Here is a 12,676-nt window from a genome sequence, read left to right on the forward strand (position 1 = left end):
AATAAAAGAAGGTTTATGACCTATATTACTACTGGACAGGACAGGAAGATCATTCTGTTTCATATTGCCCTTGATTAACTTCTTGTGGTAAAATTTCCAGCATGACTGAAGCTGTTCCTGACATTGCATTGATGAACATGTATAAACTGGCAAGTTCAGGATATGAACTGTATATTCTCAATTCTATTCTTAAATGACTGAAGATTTCATGTGCTATATAGAAGAAAGACTTCCCCAAATATAAAGATGGGATGGCAGATAGCTGTAAAACTGGCAACTCTTGTTTGCATAGCAAAGAAAATTGAAATACTCAACCATTAAATCCAAAGGCAGATCTTAATTCTGGGGTAGTAGTCCCAGTGTCAAAGTGGTGTTTTTACACTCACAGAGTGGGTTTTTTTAAATCTTCTACTGTGGTCCTGTTATGCAATCATTTCTTTTAGAAGAAAAATTTGTGATGGGATTCTGATGTACATCTTACTACAGTTGATTAGATCTGAAATTAGTGGAATAAACTCAAACTGGAATGACTGGCAGAGGTTACTCTGACTTTCAGCACCTGTAAAACACTCATAGACCACGCTGCAAATATACCCACATGATTTGAACTGGCAAGTTCCCAGTGGAGAAAGATTTAGAAACTCTGGGAAAACATGTGACTTCACTTTTGCATGTATCCAAGTTGGAAATGTCACAGAACATCGAGAACTAACAGAAAGCCACTCCGGTATACTGTATGCTATCTTTAGGAACAGCTAAACAAATACAAGTCAATATGACTTTTTTTTTTGTTATTTTGAGGGTTTGCTTTTTTCACAGAGAATGAGTTTATAACTAATTCTACAGAAATCTAAAGGTAGACCTCCGTTGTTTTTATGCATATCTTAATTATTTTCCTTCATGTTTTATTACCATGAGTCTTAAAAATAACTTTATCAGCTTAACAATAAATTTGCTGTCTTTTTCTCTATGCAGGAGATTTCGCTGTGTTGCTAAGTACTGGGCTCCCCACGAAGATTGCAATTTTGATGAATTTTATAAGTGCACTAACAGCATTCTTAGGACTTTATATTGGCCTTTCTCTATCAACTGACCCATCCATTCAAAACTGGATTTTTACTATTACAGCTGGAATGTTTTTGTATTTATCTTTAGCAGAAATGGTGAGAACTTAAGTCTATTGTTATCTTTCACTGTTGGCACTGCCACATCACAGATGAGTGTCGGGCAAATGCAGGTGGATGAACTTGGAGAGAAAAAGAGTTGATAGACTTGTTGGGAAGAGCATGTTGTCTGCCCTGTGTGTGTACAATGCTTAGAAAAATAGTCTGGTTTTTTTCACATCACTGCCATGCTAGGTGTCATTAGTAATGAAAAGGTGAAGTAAAGGTCATTAAGAAGGTAATATCTGAGAAAGGCATAAAGGACTTTTAAAGGGGGAAAGGTAAACTACGTTTTTAGTTATTTAGTAAAATTTAAACATTTGAACTTGCACTTTTTTTTAAATCTTGGAGAAGTTTGTCACTTTTTTCTTTTTACTGCCCTTCTCTATATATATTTTTCATCCATTGTTTCAACAAGAATTTGCTGGATCTGAACTAAGATGCTTATCTGGCACTCTTTCTTTTGGTCTTAGAGACCTGTAGATGAGCTCCTAAGCAATTTAAAACTCATCAGATTGCCTCAGCTTTTTCATATTTGCCCAACATTTTTCATACTCCCAGTTCAAAACCAGTAATCCAACTACAGAAAAAATATAGTGTGAAGATATTCAGTAGGAGGAAGGTCTAAGAACTATGCAAGGATATGGAGAAAACAGCTCATGCAGATCCCTCAGACCGCATCATTTGTTGAAGAGATGGCTAACTGTAGCAATGCAGAACTTAATTGCCCTCATGGCTCTTAAACCATCACGTGTTGATGTAAAGTTGTTTGCAAGCTCCTGAACAAAGATGGTATATTTTGAGTGACTGAATTAAGAGGGAGGAAAAAAAATGTCTCTTCATAAATTATTGCTATGCTTTTCCCAAGCTTGGCTGTCTCTCAGTTGTGTTCACTACTACCCCCCACTTCATGCCTGGGATGTTATTTATCACGTTCAAGCGTAATACTTTAAACTTGACGTGCCATTCCAGTATTACAACTTATTTAAAATTCTACTTATAATAATTGACCTTAGAACTTGGTAGTATTTTAGTCTATTATTGCTATTGTTACTAAAGTGAACATAAAGTGCTCCTAAGAGCTTAGGAGGGAACTGCCTAAGGATTCTGGATGTGTCAACAGTCCCGACTGAGGTGGTAAATAACAGACAAGAACACTGTGTACCAAGTTGCAGCTTGTTCTGACACAGAGAAACTTGGAAGTGAGGCTGCCTACCTACTGAGTGGGCATGGTTTTACTAATGGGGCTAAGAATGATGTAGACATATTTTTCCTTCAGCGTAGGATTAGCATCCATCAGGGATCCACAAGCTCCTAGAACAATGCCATGTTTTTCCCAGAGTCTTCAAAGCAATGTGCCAGTTGTAAATCCCAAGAGATAATACAGTTCCAGGCAGAGACAGGGACATGTTTTCCTTTGTTCTCAGCTTGTCACCATAATCTTGGTCTTGATGTGAAGAGGAGAAAGAAGGGAGGGAGCGGTGACAATCTTATTTCTCTCCCTCTCTTTTGCTGATACATTCCAATCAGCATTTCTCTGCATTTTGTCAGAAGAACTGCCATTGCATTGCTCACCTACATTTGTCAGAAGCATTAAATACCCCTGGGATTATTTTATTTTAAAAGTTATTCACGTAGCACTGCAGGAATCTATAGATCTCAAAAGATTTGTATGTTTGTATAGTACATATCAAGAGAAAACGAGCATTTCTTTATGTATTTTTCAACTTTCTGCACAGAAATAGCTTCTATTCTCTGCTGCATTCTCATCCACAAACAGCAATCATCAGTGTTCCTGCCAATGGTGTACAAACACTTAATGGTACACAAACTTGACTATAATTTTCAGTACTTGTTTTATGGGCTTTAACATATTCATGGGCTTGTCAAAGCAGCAGTTAAATAAAACTGAACAGCCTTGCTGACTTCCACATTGAGGAGCACTGAGGAGTATGGGTGGAGATTTGTTGACAGGCCAGCACTGTGAGACTGCCACCACAGTCAAGGTAGCAGAAAACTACTTCTGTTGTTAATTGAAGGTTTTTCATTTCTACAAATGGCGTTCTAGCTCCTTTACACAAGTAGAGTAGGCTAATCCTTTTAGAAACTGAAGAAAAGGACAAAAGATAAAACAACTTATATCCTTCATCATTTTTGACAAAGGAATTCTACAAAACTGATGTAATATTTCCAATTTTAGACAAAAAGTAGGGTTTTTTTAACATGATTTACTGGGATGTTGCAGTGCAGCAGTCATGCCATATATGCCCCAGCTTGGCAGAACTCTTGTTTAGCCAGTACATGGCTGCAAGTCTCTCATGCCTTCTTTCAGCATGCTGCTTCCTCTTTCTCCATATCATTTGTGTGCTTATGATCACATGAGCTGGAGTGGGAATAGAGTAGTCCCTTGATTAACAGTACATCTTTTGCCTCCAACAGACTTGAAGCATTAGCAAATGTGATAGTATCCAACAGCTTGGATGTGGTGCTATGTTCCCTTAATTTGTGGTTTGCATCTGCCAGTTGAATATGTTCATGCTCCATAAACAACAAGCTTCTCTCTGCTGTATCACACACATTGGTGTTCAGAGAGAGCTGGGGAACTGTAGCTGGTATTGTGACAGCAATCAGCTTTTATTTTCACAGATAAGCAGGGATGTCACACTAGGTAAGGTTATAGAAATGTTGATAGCATGCACATAGGTTAGATGGAGGGAGCAGACATCGCATTGGACACGGGAAGGTACTGTCTGCTGAGAATTACTTTTGAATACTCTTACAAACCTACTGCTTGTGTGTCACTTATAAAGTGCCACTGACAGCAATAAATAAACTGCACTGACAACAATAAGAGAAAATACTAGATTTTACAGTGGGACAAGAAAAAGTTTCCTGTTTAGAGATCTTGTTCACCTAGGCACTGGGGAATAGGACTAAATAGACTGGTTATAAGGATAAATAAAGAATGCCCAAAAGTCGAGCCTGGAACCCTGGAGTCAGGTGTAGGTTTTTACTTGTAGGTTTAACGGTTTTTACTTACATACACAGCGAAAACCATGTGCTCTGAGCTCTTACAAGCTGTCAGTTCAGATCATGATTTACATCAGAACTTTGAGGTGTTTACACTTGCTTTAGACTAAAATATTCTGGTAATCTTTGAATTCAGATATAATGTAACTACATGAGTTTCTGTACCATAATTTAAACCACTGCCAGTTGTAATGAAGATCCAGGGTGTTTGGGTTTGCTTGCTATTTCAGGCAAAACTTTAAAGTGGAGGCAGATTTTTCACTACAGTTTTCTTCTGGGCCCATACCAACTCCCAGGGAAAGAAGAGTGCAGGAGAAACAGCTCCAGAGACTCCCCTCTGACCGAGGAAAGGGCAAGCATAGCAAACAGTTGCAAAAACTTCTGTTAGCCTCCTTGGTCAGCACCACTCCACTGTCTCCCAGTGGCTGCTGCTGTTACAGCTACTGTGAAAAGACTCCAAAGAGCAGAGGAACTCAGCAGCTTTATTAAATTGCAGGCTGAGTGGAGCAGACTTAAAACCCCTACCAAAACTAGAGGTCAGCACCAGGCCATTGCTCTGTATTTATGGCCTGAATTGATGTGAAAGTATTAGCAGTCATTAGTGGTTTTCCTCATGTCCATAATACATAAAGCAAAAATATTAAGAAAATCTGAACCTGAGGCATTATTTTCACAGGCTCTGTTTAGACAGACTTTTAGTTTAAAACTTTGATAAAAAAGACCATGTAGGGTGGAAGGTCAATGTACGTAGCTTTTAATATGATTATAAACAGGTGCTTCTCCTTTACTTGATTTAAAACTCATAGGGAAAAATATTAAACACAGTTTTTCTTCAAGCATATTTTAAACATCCTGTTTTGTACTTGCACATATACTAAAGCCCAAGTAAATAGGAGTGTTGCCAGTTATTGCGGAAAGAGTATGATTGACCCTATATATAGTACTGAAAGAAAAAATACTCCAACTAGTTTATTCCCACAAAAGGGAATCACCAATTTTACAAAGTAAGCATTTCATTGCAGACAGCTGTATAAAATTACTAAAAGCTATTGAGAAGTTAACAAATTTTGGAATCTCATTTATAATTTTAGTCAGTGCTAGTAAAAGAGCCAAAACTGGTAGAATTTGACTAATTTAAACATTTCACTGTCAAGATCAGTATTACAATGTATAGAAAATGCTACACATTAATAACTATAGTCAGAAGCTCAACATTTTGAAAGGTTGGGGATTTTTTTAATGAAGTTTGCCCTGTTTTCCCATAAGATTTTTTTCCCACAGATGAATGTATTTGGCTCTCATTCTGGTGTCTTATTCTTTTTTTAGCTTCCTGAAATGACTCATATTCAGACACGACGACCCTGGTTGATGTTTCTCCTACAGAACCTTGGATTACTATTAGGCTGGCTTTGCCTCTTACTTTTGGCTATATATGAACAGAAAATTAAAATATAAGTTTTCTGTTGGAAATCTTGAAGTACCACTTATGACAGTGGATAGCATTATTCACAATGTTGTCATGTCTGCTATAGTGATATGTATATTAAATTGCTGGGATTTTATATCTGAACAGTAGATAACTATTTCACTTTATTAACTTATTGTTCAGATTTTGCAATTTATTTTTTTTTAAACATGAATGTTTAGAATTATATTTTATTTGTTACTGAGTTTACCAGATCCCATGCTCAAACTCACAGGAGCTTTTGATTAGTTTTTATTGAGACTGTTCTAGTTGAGTGCTCTAAGTGACCTCTGCCAGTCTGATTGAGGAAAAGAATAAAACACTTTTATATGCAATAATTAAAGTGGAATAGCCATAGTAGAATAATTTGAATAAGGACTGGGTTTTGCCTGTTAGTACAAATAATGAATGTATTTCTGTAAATCTAAAAATCATAGCAAAACTAAACTGCTAAATGGCATACAACAATCTCATAATAGCTGTGCTATCTACTTTGTCAACATAAGGGTTGTCAGCAGTCACATCTTACTGGTCCATTGTAGCAGGAAAAAAACCCCAACAAGCCTAAATGTTGAAATTTATGATCTAGAAATCTGAGAATACTCTTCTCTGGCTGTAAGATGGTTTCTCATACATGTGATGGAATCTGTGACCGTCAAGCACTGGACTAACCACCTTCTGCAATATCTCACCTCTGGTGGTTGCTCATAGCAAATGTTTATGAAGGATTATAAGAAATATGTTTAAATTGTTTTTCCCTGATATCCTTTCCAGGCTCTGCAGATGAAGGGATTCCTTGAGCCAAATGTTCCTTCTGAGAGACCATGTTTAATAAACATCAATAGTGCCTTCCTGTCAGCAATTAGCTTATTCATACACATGCAATGTGCATTGTGGAAAGTGCTCTTTCAATCTCCTAAAGTGCATGTGGCCTCACTGCAACTCCTCCCATCCTGAGTGATTTTTGTGAAATTCCCTTGATTTCAAGGGAATTCTGCATGAGTTGAGATGATTGCAGAATCAAGTCTGAAATAAATATACAAATTCTGCCCTGATTCTGAGGTGCTGAGTGACTTCCAGGAGGTAGTAAGCAGCACTCAGCTGTGCAATTTCATCTATTTACATGCTATCAATTTCTGGTGTAAGGGCTTCCCCACTACCTAATTTGTATTTTTGTATGACAATTGAGTTGTGTTCTTTCTTCCTCCTCTGATGAGCCGTGGAAATAGGGAGAGTTACAGAAGAAACATACATTTTTATGCAGCAACTGGAATTTTTCTTGTCTTAACTAAAGCTTGAATATGGCTACATTATGACACAATATGTCTGTCTCACAATGTGTCCTGTGTTTATTTGATAGCTCCTAGTGAGGGTACATTTATTCTCATATTACAGAGAGAAACAGAATCTACTCTCCTGCAGTAGACTGTCAGACCTGTCAGTTCTAAACAGCTTCATGGGCACCATACTAACTTATCAACAAAATATGAAGTGAAAACAATACTGAATTTCATGGTTTATGATAGCCCAGACTCCTGGACTTGTGAATCCTTAGTCATCCACAGACTAACCCTCAGGAAAAACACACAAAGATAATTGCAAAGGTAGATATGCATTCATTTTCAGTGCCTGTTAGTTATGAGAATCTGTAGCAAATACCCTACTGTACATATAAATGTGCACCTAGACAAAACAGCCTTCAGAAACCTTGACCCAAACAATTTAACCAAGGTCACATAGGAAGTCTCTGTCTGACTACAGGAATGAACCGAGCTGTTTTAAGGCCAAAAGTAAAACCCTAGCTTGTATTATTTAGGTGTGCAAATACTACGACTGCTTATTCTGTTGATGTAACTTTAAAAGGAGAGCTGGGAAGTCATAACTGAGTCTTCTCTTTTCCAAGTTGACATTTTTTTCAGGAGTTTGTGCTTGCTTTTAGTAAGTTAAGATTTTTAGAAAGTGCTTTCCCAGTATTTCATCTGTTTGTATTGGCACCGAGTCCCTCCATGACCTTCAGCTGTGACAGTCAATTCAAGCAATAGCACGGCATCGCTGGACGTAAGCAAAATCTATTCTTGTATCAGACGGTGCAAATCAACATTGGAAGCATTTGCTATTTCAAAGAGAAGAGCTACCATAGTCTGAATGTTGATGTATGCCTAATGTTTGCTACCACAGAAAATAAGATTACCAATATGATCATGTTTTGGTAATGTTATTGTATTCTGAAATATTTGTCTACTATTTATTAATGTGTCTGAAAGAGGGCAAGTAATTTCTGGCAGTGTGTACTTTAACATTGCATATGAGCATACGTTTACATCCTGATATGATCTGTGAGCATATTGTATACATATCTGTTCAGAAAATGCCATTTTTTGGCTACATGTATATTTATCAGGCATCTTAATCACATTTAACAACCAAATATATTTATACAGCTCCTATCACAGGCACAGATATGTTGACTAGAATGGCAGTTCATCCTTATTTCTGCCACAGAACTCTCATGCTTTTGTTGTATTTGTTACTAACTGAGACATTCAGTCACCATTTTGCCCTGGTGTTAAATCTGAACACATGAAGTCTTATAAGTGTGTGGAAGTTTGAATTCCTGTGGCATTTGTGAGAGAACTTATCTCACCACTTAAAGTCAGTGCCTCTGCTGTAAATCTCCTTACATTAATGTCTTTAAAAAGATACTGAAGGTGGAGTATTACCCCATGTAAAACAAGACTATAATGTGTATGCTGGAAACTGCTCCTATAGATCATTGAAATAGAAATGTAAATAAGCTTAAAACCAAAGCGATCCACCTGCAGAATTTGTCTTTTTAGTAAACATTCTCTAAAATTTTCAAGAAAAATGTCTCCTTAAAAAAGAGAAGATTGTGCAAAAGTATTCTTGTGTTTGTTTTAAATTCTGCAGAGTTTTTCATACAGACTTGAAACAGAACTGTTTTTAAAGCCAGGTATTTCTTTCTGCTCCTTCAAACCTAACAGACAGAGACCACAATATGCCAATGTTTTTATTGAGTCAAATCCTGAGTAAGGACTGCAGAACTTTGTCACTTGCAGCCCTTAAATCATGACTAGGTATCTCTCTAAGAGGTATGCAATTACTCAAACAGATGTCATGCGCTTGATGGTGAGATTACTTGGTGAGGTTTTACAGCCTGTCAGGCAGTTCTGACTAGATAATCATAATGTTCCTTTTGAAACTCTGAAATACATGAATCTATAGATACAGGAATTTTTCTGGAAGAAGATGGTCAGTATTTCTCCTTTTCAACTATTCTTAGTTTTCAGGCACTCTCAAGATGAAAAGTATAGAAAATATCTTGCTTTTCTACACATAAAATTAGAGACAAAAGAAAAAGCTGAAAGAATTTGTTTGCTACAGTATTTTTTCCTGGAAGTTAAGTGGCAGAGGGCCTCATAAAAAAAACTTCCAATTCCAAACTACCAGCACTTCTAAGCATGACAGCTGACCTTGTACCTCTCTTTTCTGTATATGTTACACATTACCCAGTGACTCCTAAGATAAATAGTACCTTCTTTGCAGCCAGCAATTCTAATGCCCTCAGAAGTTTCTGGAGCTCATCTGCGTGTTTTAAATACTGCCATCTATTCCTTTGCTGTATTTTATGCTTTAAACATGAATGAGGCATTTCTCCAGAGACAAAAAACCACCCTTTTTCATATAAGAAAATATAGTTAGTTTTGATATCTGTATCTGGATTTTTTTCTATCACCTTGCCATTGCATTTGAAAAAGCAAAGTATCATTGTACCAATTTTTAGCCTGCAGCTAGAAACCAAAACCAGGTTTATATCTGTCTGAAGTATGGATTAGGGCATATAATTTTATAATAAGGACATAATTTATCAATGTTGTTAGCTTTTCTTTGTTAGCTGTAACCTTTTGTCAAGTCTTCCTCTCATTTTAAAAACAAGCTGCCTTCTATTGTGCATGTAGCTGTAGGAATGTGACTACAGAAAATACATGCAGTAGTTACACAATGGCTTTAATCAAAACAAAAAGTCCTGCAGTTTATTTTACTAGACCCACCTACATTCCCTTCTCCCCAAAAGAACAAAAAATCTACACATGGAGCTGTTGCTCTGGGTGATGTAGGGGAATGTAAGAAGTGCCTCCTTCCTTTTATGTCCCTGATAACAGGACCAAGCACAATGCATAGATGCCTGGGTGCATTGAAGTCACTGCCAAGCTCCTGTTGGCAGCAGCACAGAACAGCATCCTGGTGCATGGGTGCAAGGATTATACAGGGCTGGTGCTGCTTCCTCTTGCAGAGGTGACAGGAGACAGAGCAGGGTACCTCGGGGCGGCACTTCAGCGCTTCCAGCTGGAGGATCAAAGGTTTTATAGCTATCTCTGTATCATCCTGCAGCAGCTCACTTTAGGGCAAATTCTCAGATGGTTCATGTTTTGGCTATGGGTGTGAAAGATACTGTGGAAGTGGTCTGGCCAATACCTCTGAGAGTGCAGGCTCCTCCAGTGCAGTAATCCACCGGGCCCCAACAGTCAGGGTGAAACAAGGGATTCTCAGGATGGACCACAGCTGCAGGGCACCCAAACGGAGCTTGGTGTGGCAGTCTCTCCTCCCCAGAGTCTCAGCTCTGACATTGCCAGAGAGCATTAAACACAGGATTACTTGACAACCTAAATCTGCCTAGCAACCACTTACATATTGGCCCAAGATAATGCCAACCAACCACTAATGCAGTGCTAGAGATGTGTCTATACATGACATCGCTCTGTCCTACTGCAGCTAGTTGGGGAATCCTCCCTCATCCTTTTCCCAGGGACCAGCAGGACCTAATTTGACCTATCCCAGAGAGGTGACAAGAGATATGCAGAGGGGAATAGACTAGTCAATTATTATGACATATTCCAATCTTAATTTAAGATCACACCAAATTCTTCTCCATGGATGTGCATGCTGTAGGAAAGGCATCAGGACAATGCCTGCACTGGTCTTTGGGTAGCTGCCTAGGCTATTCTCACCAGGGTACATAGTAGGTGAACAGCTGCCATAGCTCAGGCCTGAAAATTTTCTGAGTATCCCAGGTGTCCCTCTTATTGCATTCACTAGCACACCTCCTAGCAGGAAAACTATTTTTAACTTTTCTGGCAAGGACTTTCTAGCATTTGTCCTGTCACCTGCTATTCAAATACCATACCCTATATGATATCAACTCTTACCCATTCTCCACCACCCATACTGATGGTTTTGGACTACGGTCTTGCAACTGTTTGTGACTTCTGATGCTCAGAAAGGGAAACAAAATGTTGGAAATTTCTCTGAGAATCACACAGAAGGAGATAATTATTATCTACACAGTGGTGCCAGCAATGCAGCTCTTATTGGAGAGAGACTGCGATTTGTACTGAACACAAGTAAGTCATTCTTCTGATTCCACACTGAAGTGTGTTGGAGTTGTTTTGGTGGTCTTGGGTGGTTTTGTCAATAACAACTGGTAGTGTGTCCTAATTTCAGGATTTCAAAGGCCATCTGTATATTTCTGTACAAAGGCATAGTAAGCTCTGGAGCAAGAATACACCTAGATGTTATGGCTGACATCCCAATCCAGAAGTTTGGGGGGGGTATTGCACTTAAGTATGCAACCTAATGCCTGCTATATACATGGTGCTCAGTAGCTAGTAGCTATAATTATCAGCAAGTTTAGAAAGTTGTAAGTGGACAATATACATCTGGTGGTTTAGTATGCCCAGGACAGCACAGCAGTATTCAGGAAATGTGAGACCCACACTGAGTCATTAATGCGATTCTTTTCCTATGTACTATCCACATGAGGAGCCCCATGCATGTTGGAATCATTCTGTTATACTCCAGAACTTCACTGATGATACCTTTCTTGTGCACTTTGCACAAGGCTTCAGAGGAAAAGACACAATGGAGAATAAGGCCTCGTCTGTAATATGGCAAAGAACACAAGTGGCAACACACTCTAAATTGCACAGTGGATTCATCATCCTGCACAAATGCAAAGCATCTCCCTTTTCACTTTGAGACAAACAGTGCAAAACAGATACATAACAGGAAAGCCAGAACAAGGAAGTGTCCAGGAGAAAGTTCTCGTTGATGACTGTAAATGGCAAAACAAACAACAAATGCATAAAGAATATTATCCCCTCCTCATTGTGGTACATTCTCATTGGCAAACACAAACCTCACACAATTCTCAAAAATGTTGCTAGAAAATATAGTGGCTAAGTAGTCAAGCTTTAACACAAGTAATAGTTCACATATTACGAAACAGATGACTTTTAATAACTCTTAAACTCGAGACAGGTATTGAAAATATGATCCATATGTTCATAGCCATATAGTTTGGAAAGTACATATTCATAATTGATGAAATTGGTATAATTTTGTGTGCAGGATTTCAGTTCCATCTCAAGTAATTAGAAGGAAAAAAGCTCATGAGAGCATAGTCCATTTTCTATCATTTCCTACTACCATAAAACAATTTAATAATTTAGATTTTTGTACTTGCAATTAGCAAGAATATGACATTTGTCTAGACAACAGAGTAGCTAAATATCTGGTGTTTCTGGCATTATTAGGGTGGACTAAGAAACCACATGACTATTTGTTCTAAATTCTTTTCTAGCATGTAATATTTTAATATGCTATCAAAATTCTTAGGTTGGATTGCACATAATTAACTCTTTATTCTCCACCATGATTATCCTTCATGGAACTTTATTTTCTAGAAGTAATTATAATGTACTTCACGTGAGTGAAGTGGAGTTTTTTGTTTCCTTCCCTTCCTCTCCTTTCGTTTCTCTCCCCAGTATAATTCCTTCTATGTGTTAAGTTTCAGTCTTGGTGGAGAAAACCTAATTTGTCAGAAGATATCTTTCCAGGCTTTTCATAATTGTGGTGTGTGTTGGATCATGAGCAAGAGGGATCTCAGAAAGGATGGTCTGAATTCTAAGGAAGCATAAATAGAGCAAGAGGTTCCTACCAT

The 12,676-nt window shown here is 37.9% G+C and overlaps 1 protein-coding gene across 1 annotated transcript in view; it reads left to right on the forward strand.

The window, feature by feature from the left end:
• The window catches only part of SLC39A12 (solute carrier family 39 (zinc transporter), member 12), a 34,950-nt gene extending 28,828 nt beyond the window's left edge, over nucleotides 1–6,122 (forward strand). The window contains exons 14-15 of the mRNA XM_009072934.1: nucleotides 976–1,163; nucleotides 5,520–6,122. Coding sequence (XP_009071182.1) covers nucleotides 976–1,163; nucleotides 5,520–5,648 — 317 coding nt within the window. The 3' untranslated portion in view covers nucleotides 5,649–6,122. The remainder of the gene's footprint in view (nucleotides 1–975; nucleotides 1,164–5,519) is intronic.
• The last annotated feature ends 6,554 nt before the right edge of the window (nucleotides 6,123–12,676 follow it).

Source organism: Acanthisitta chloris, unplaced genomic scaffold (assembly GCF_000695815.1).
Source record: "Acanthisitta chloris isolate BGI_N310 unplaced genomic scaffold, ASM69581v1 scaffold1964, whole genome shotgun sequence".
In the NCBI taxonomy this organism is placed as follows: Eukaryota; Metazoa; Chordata; class Aves; order Passeriformes; family Acanthisittidae; genus Acanthisitta; species Acanthisitta chloris.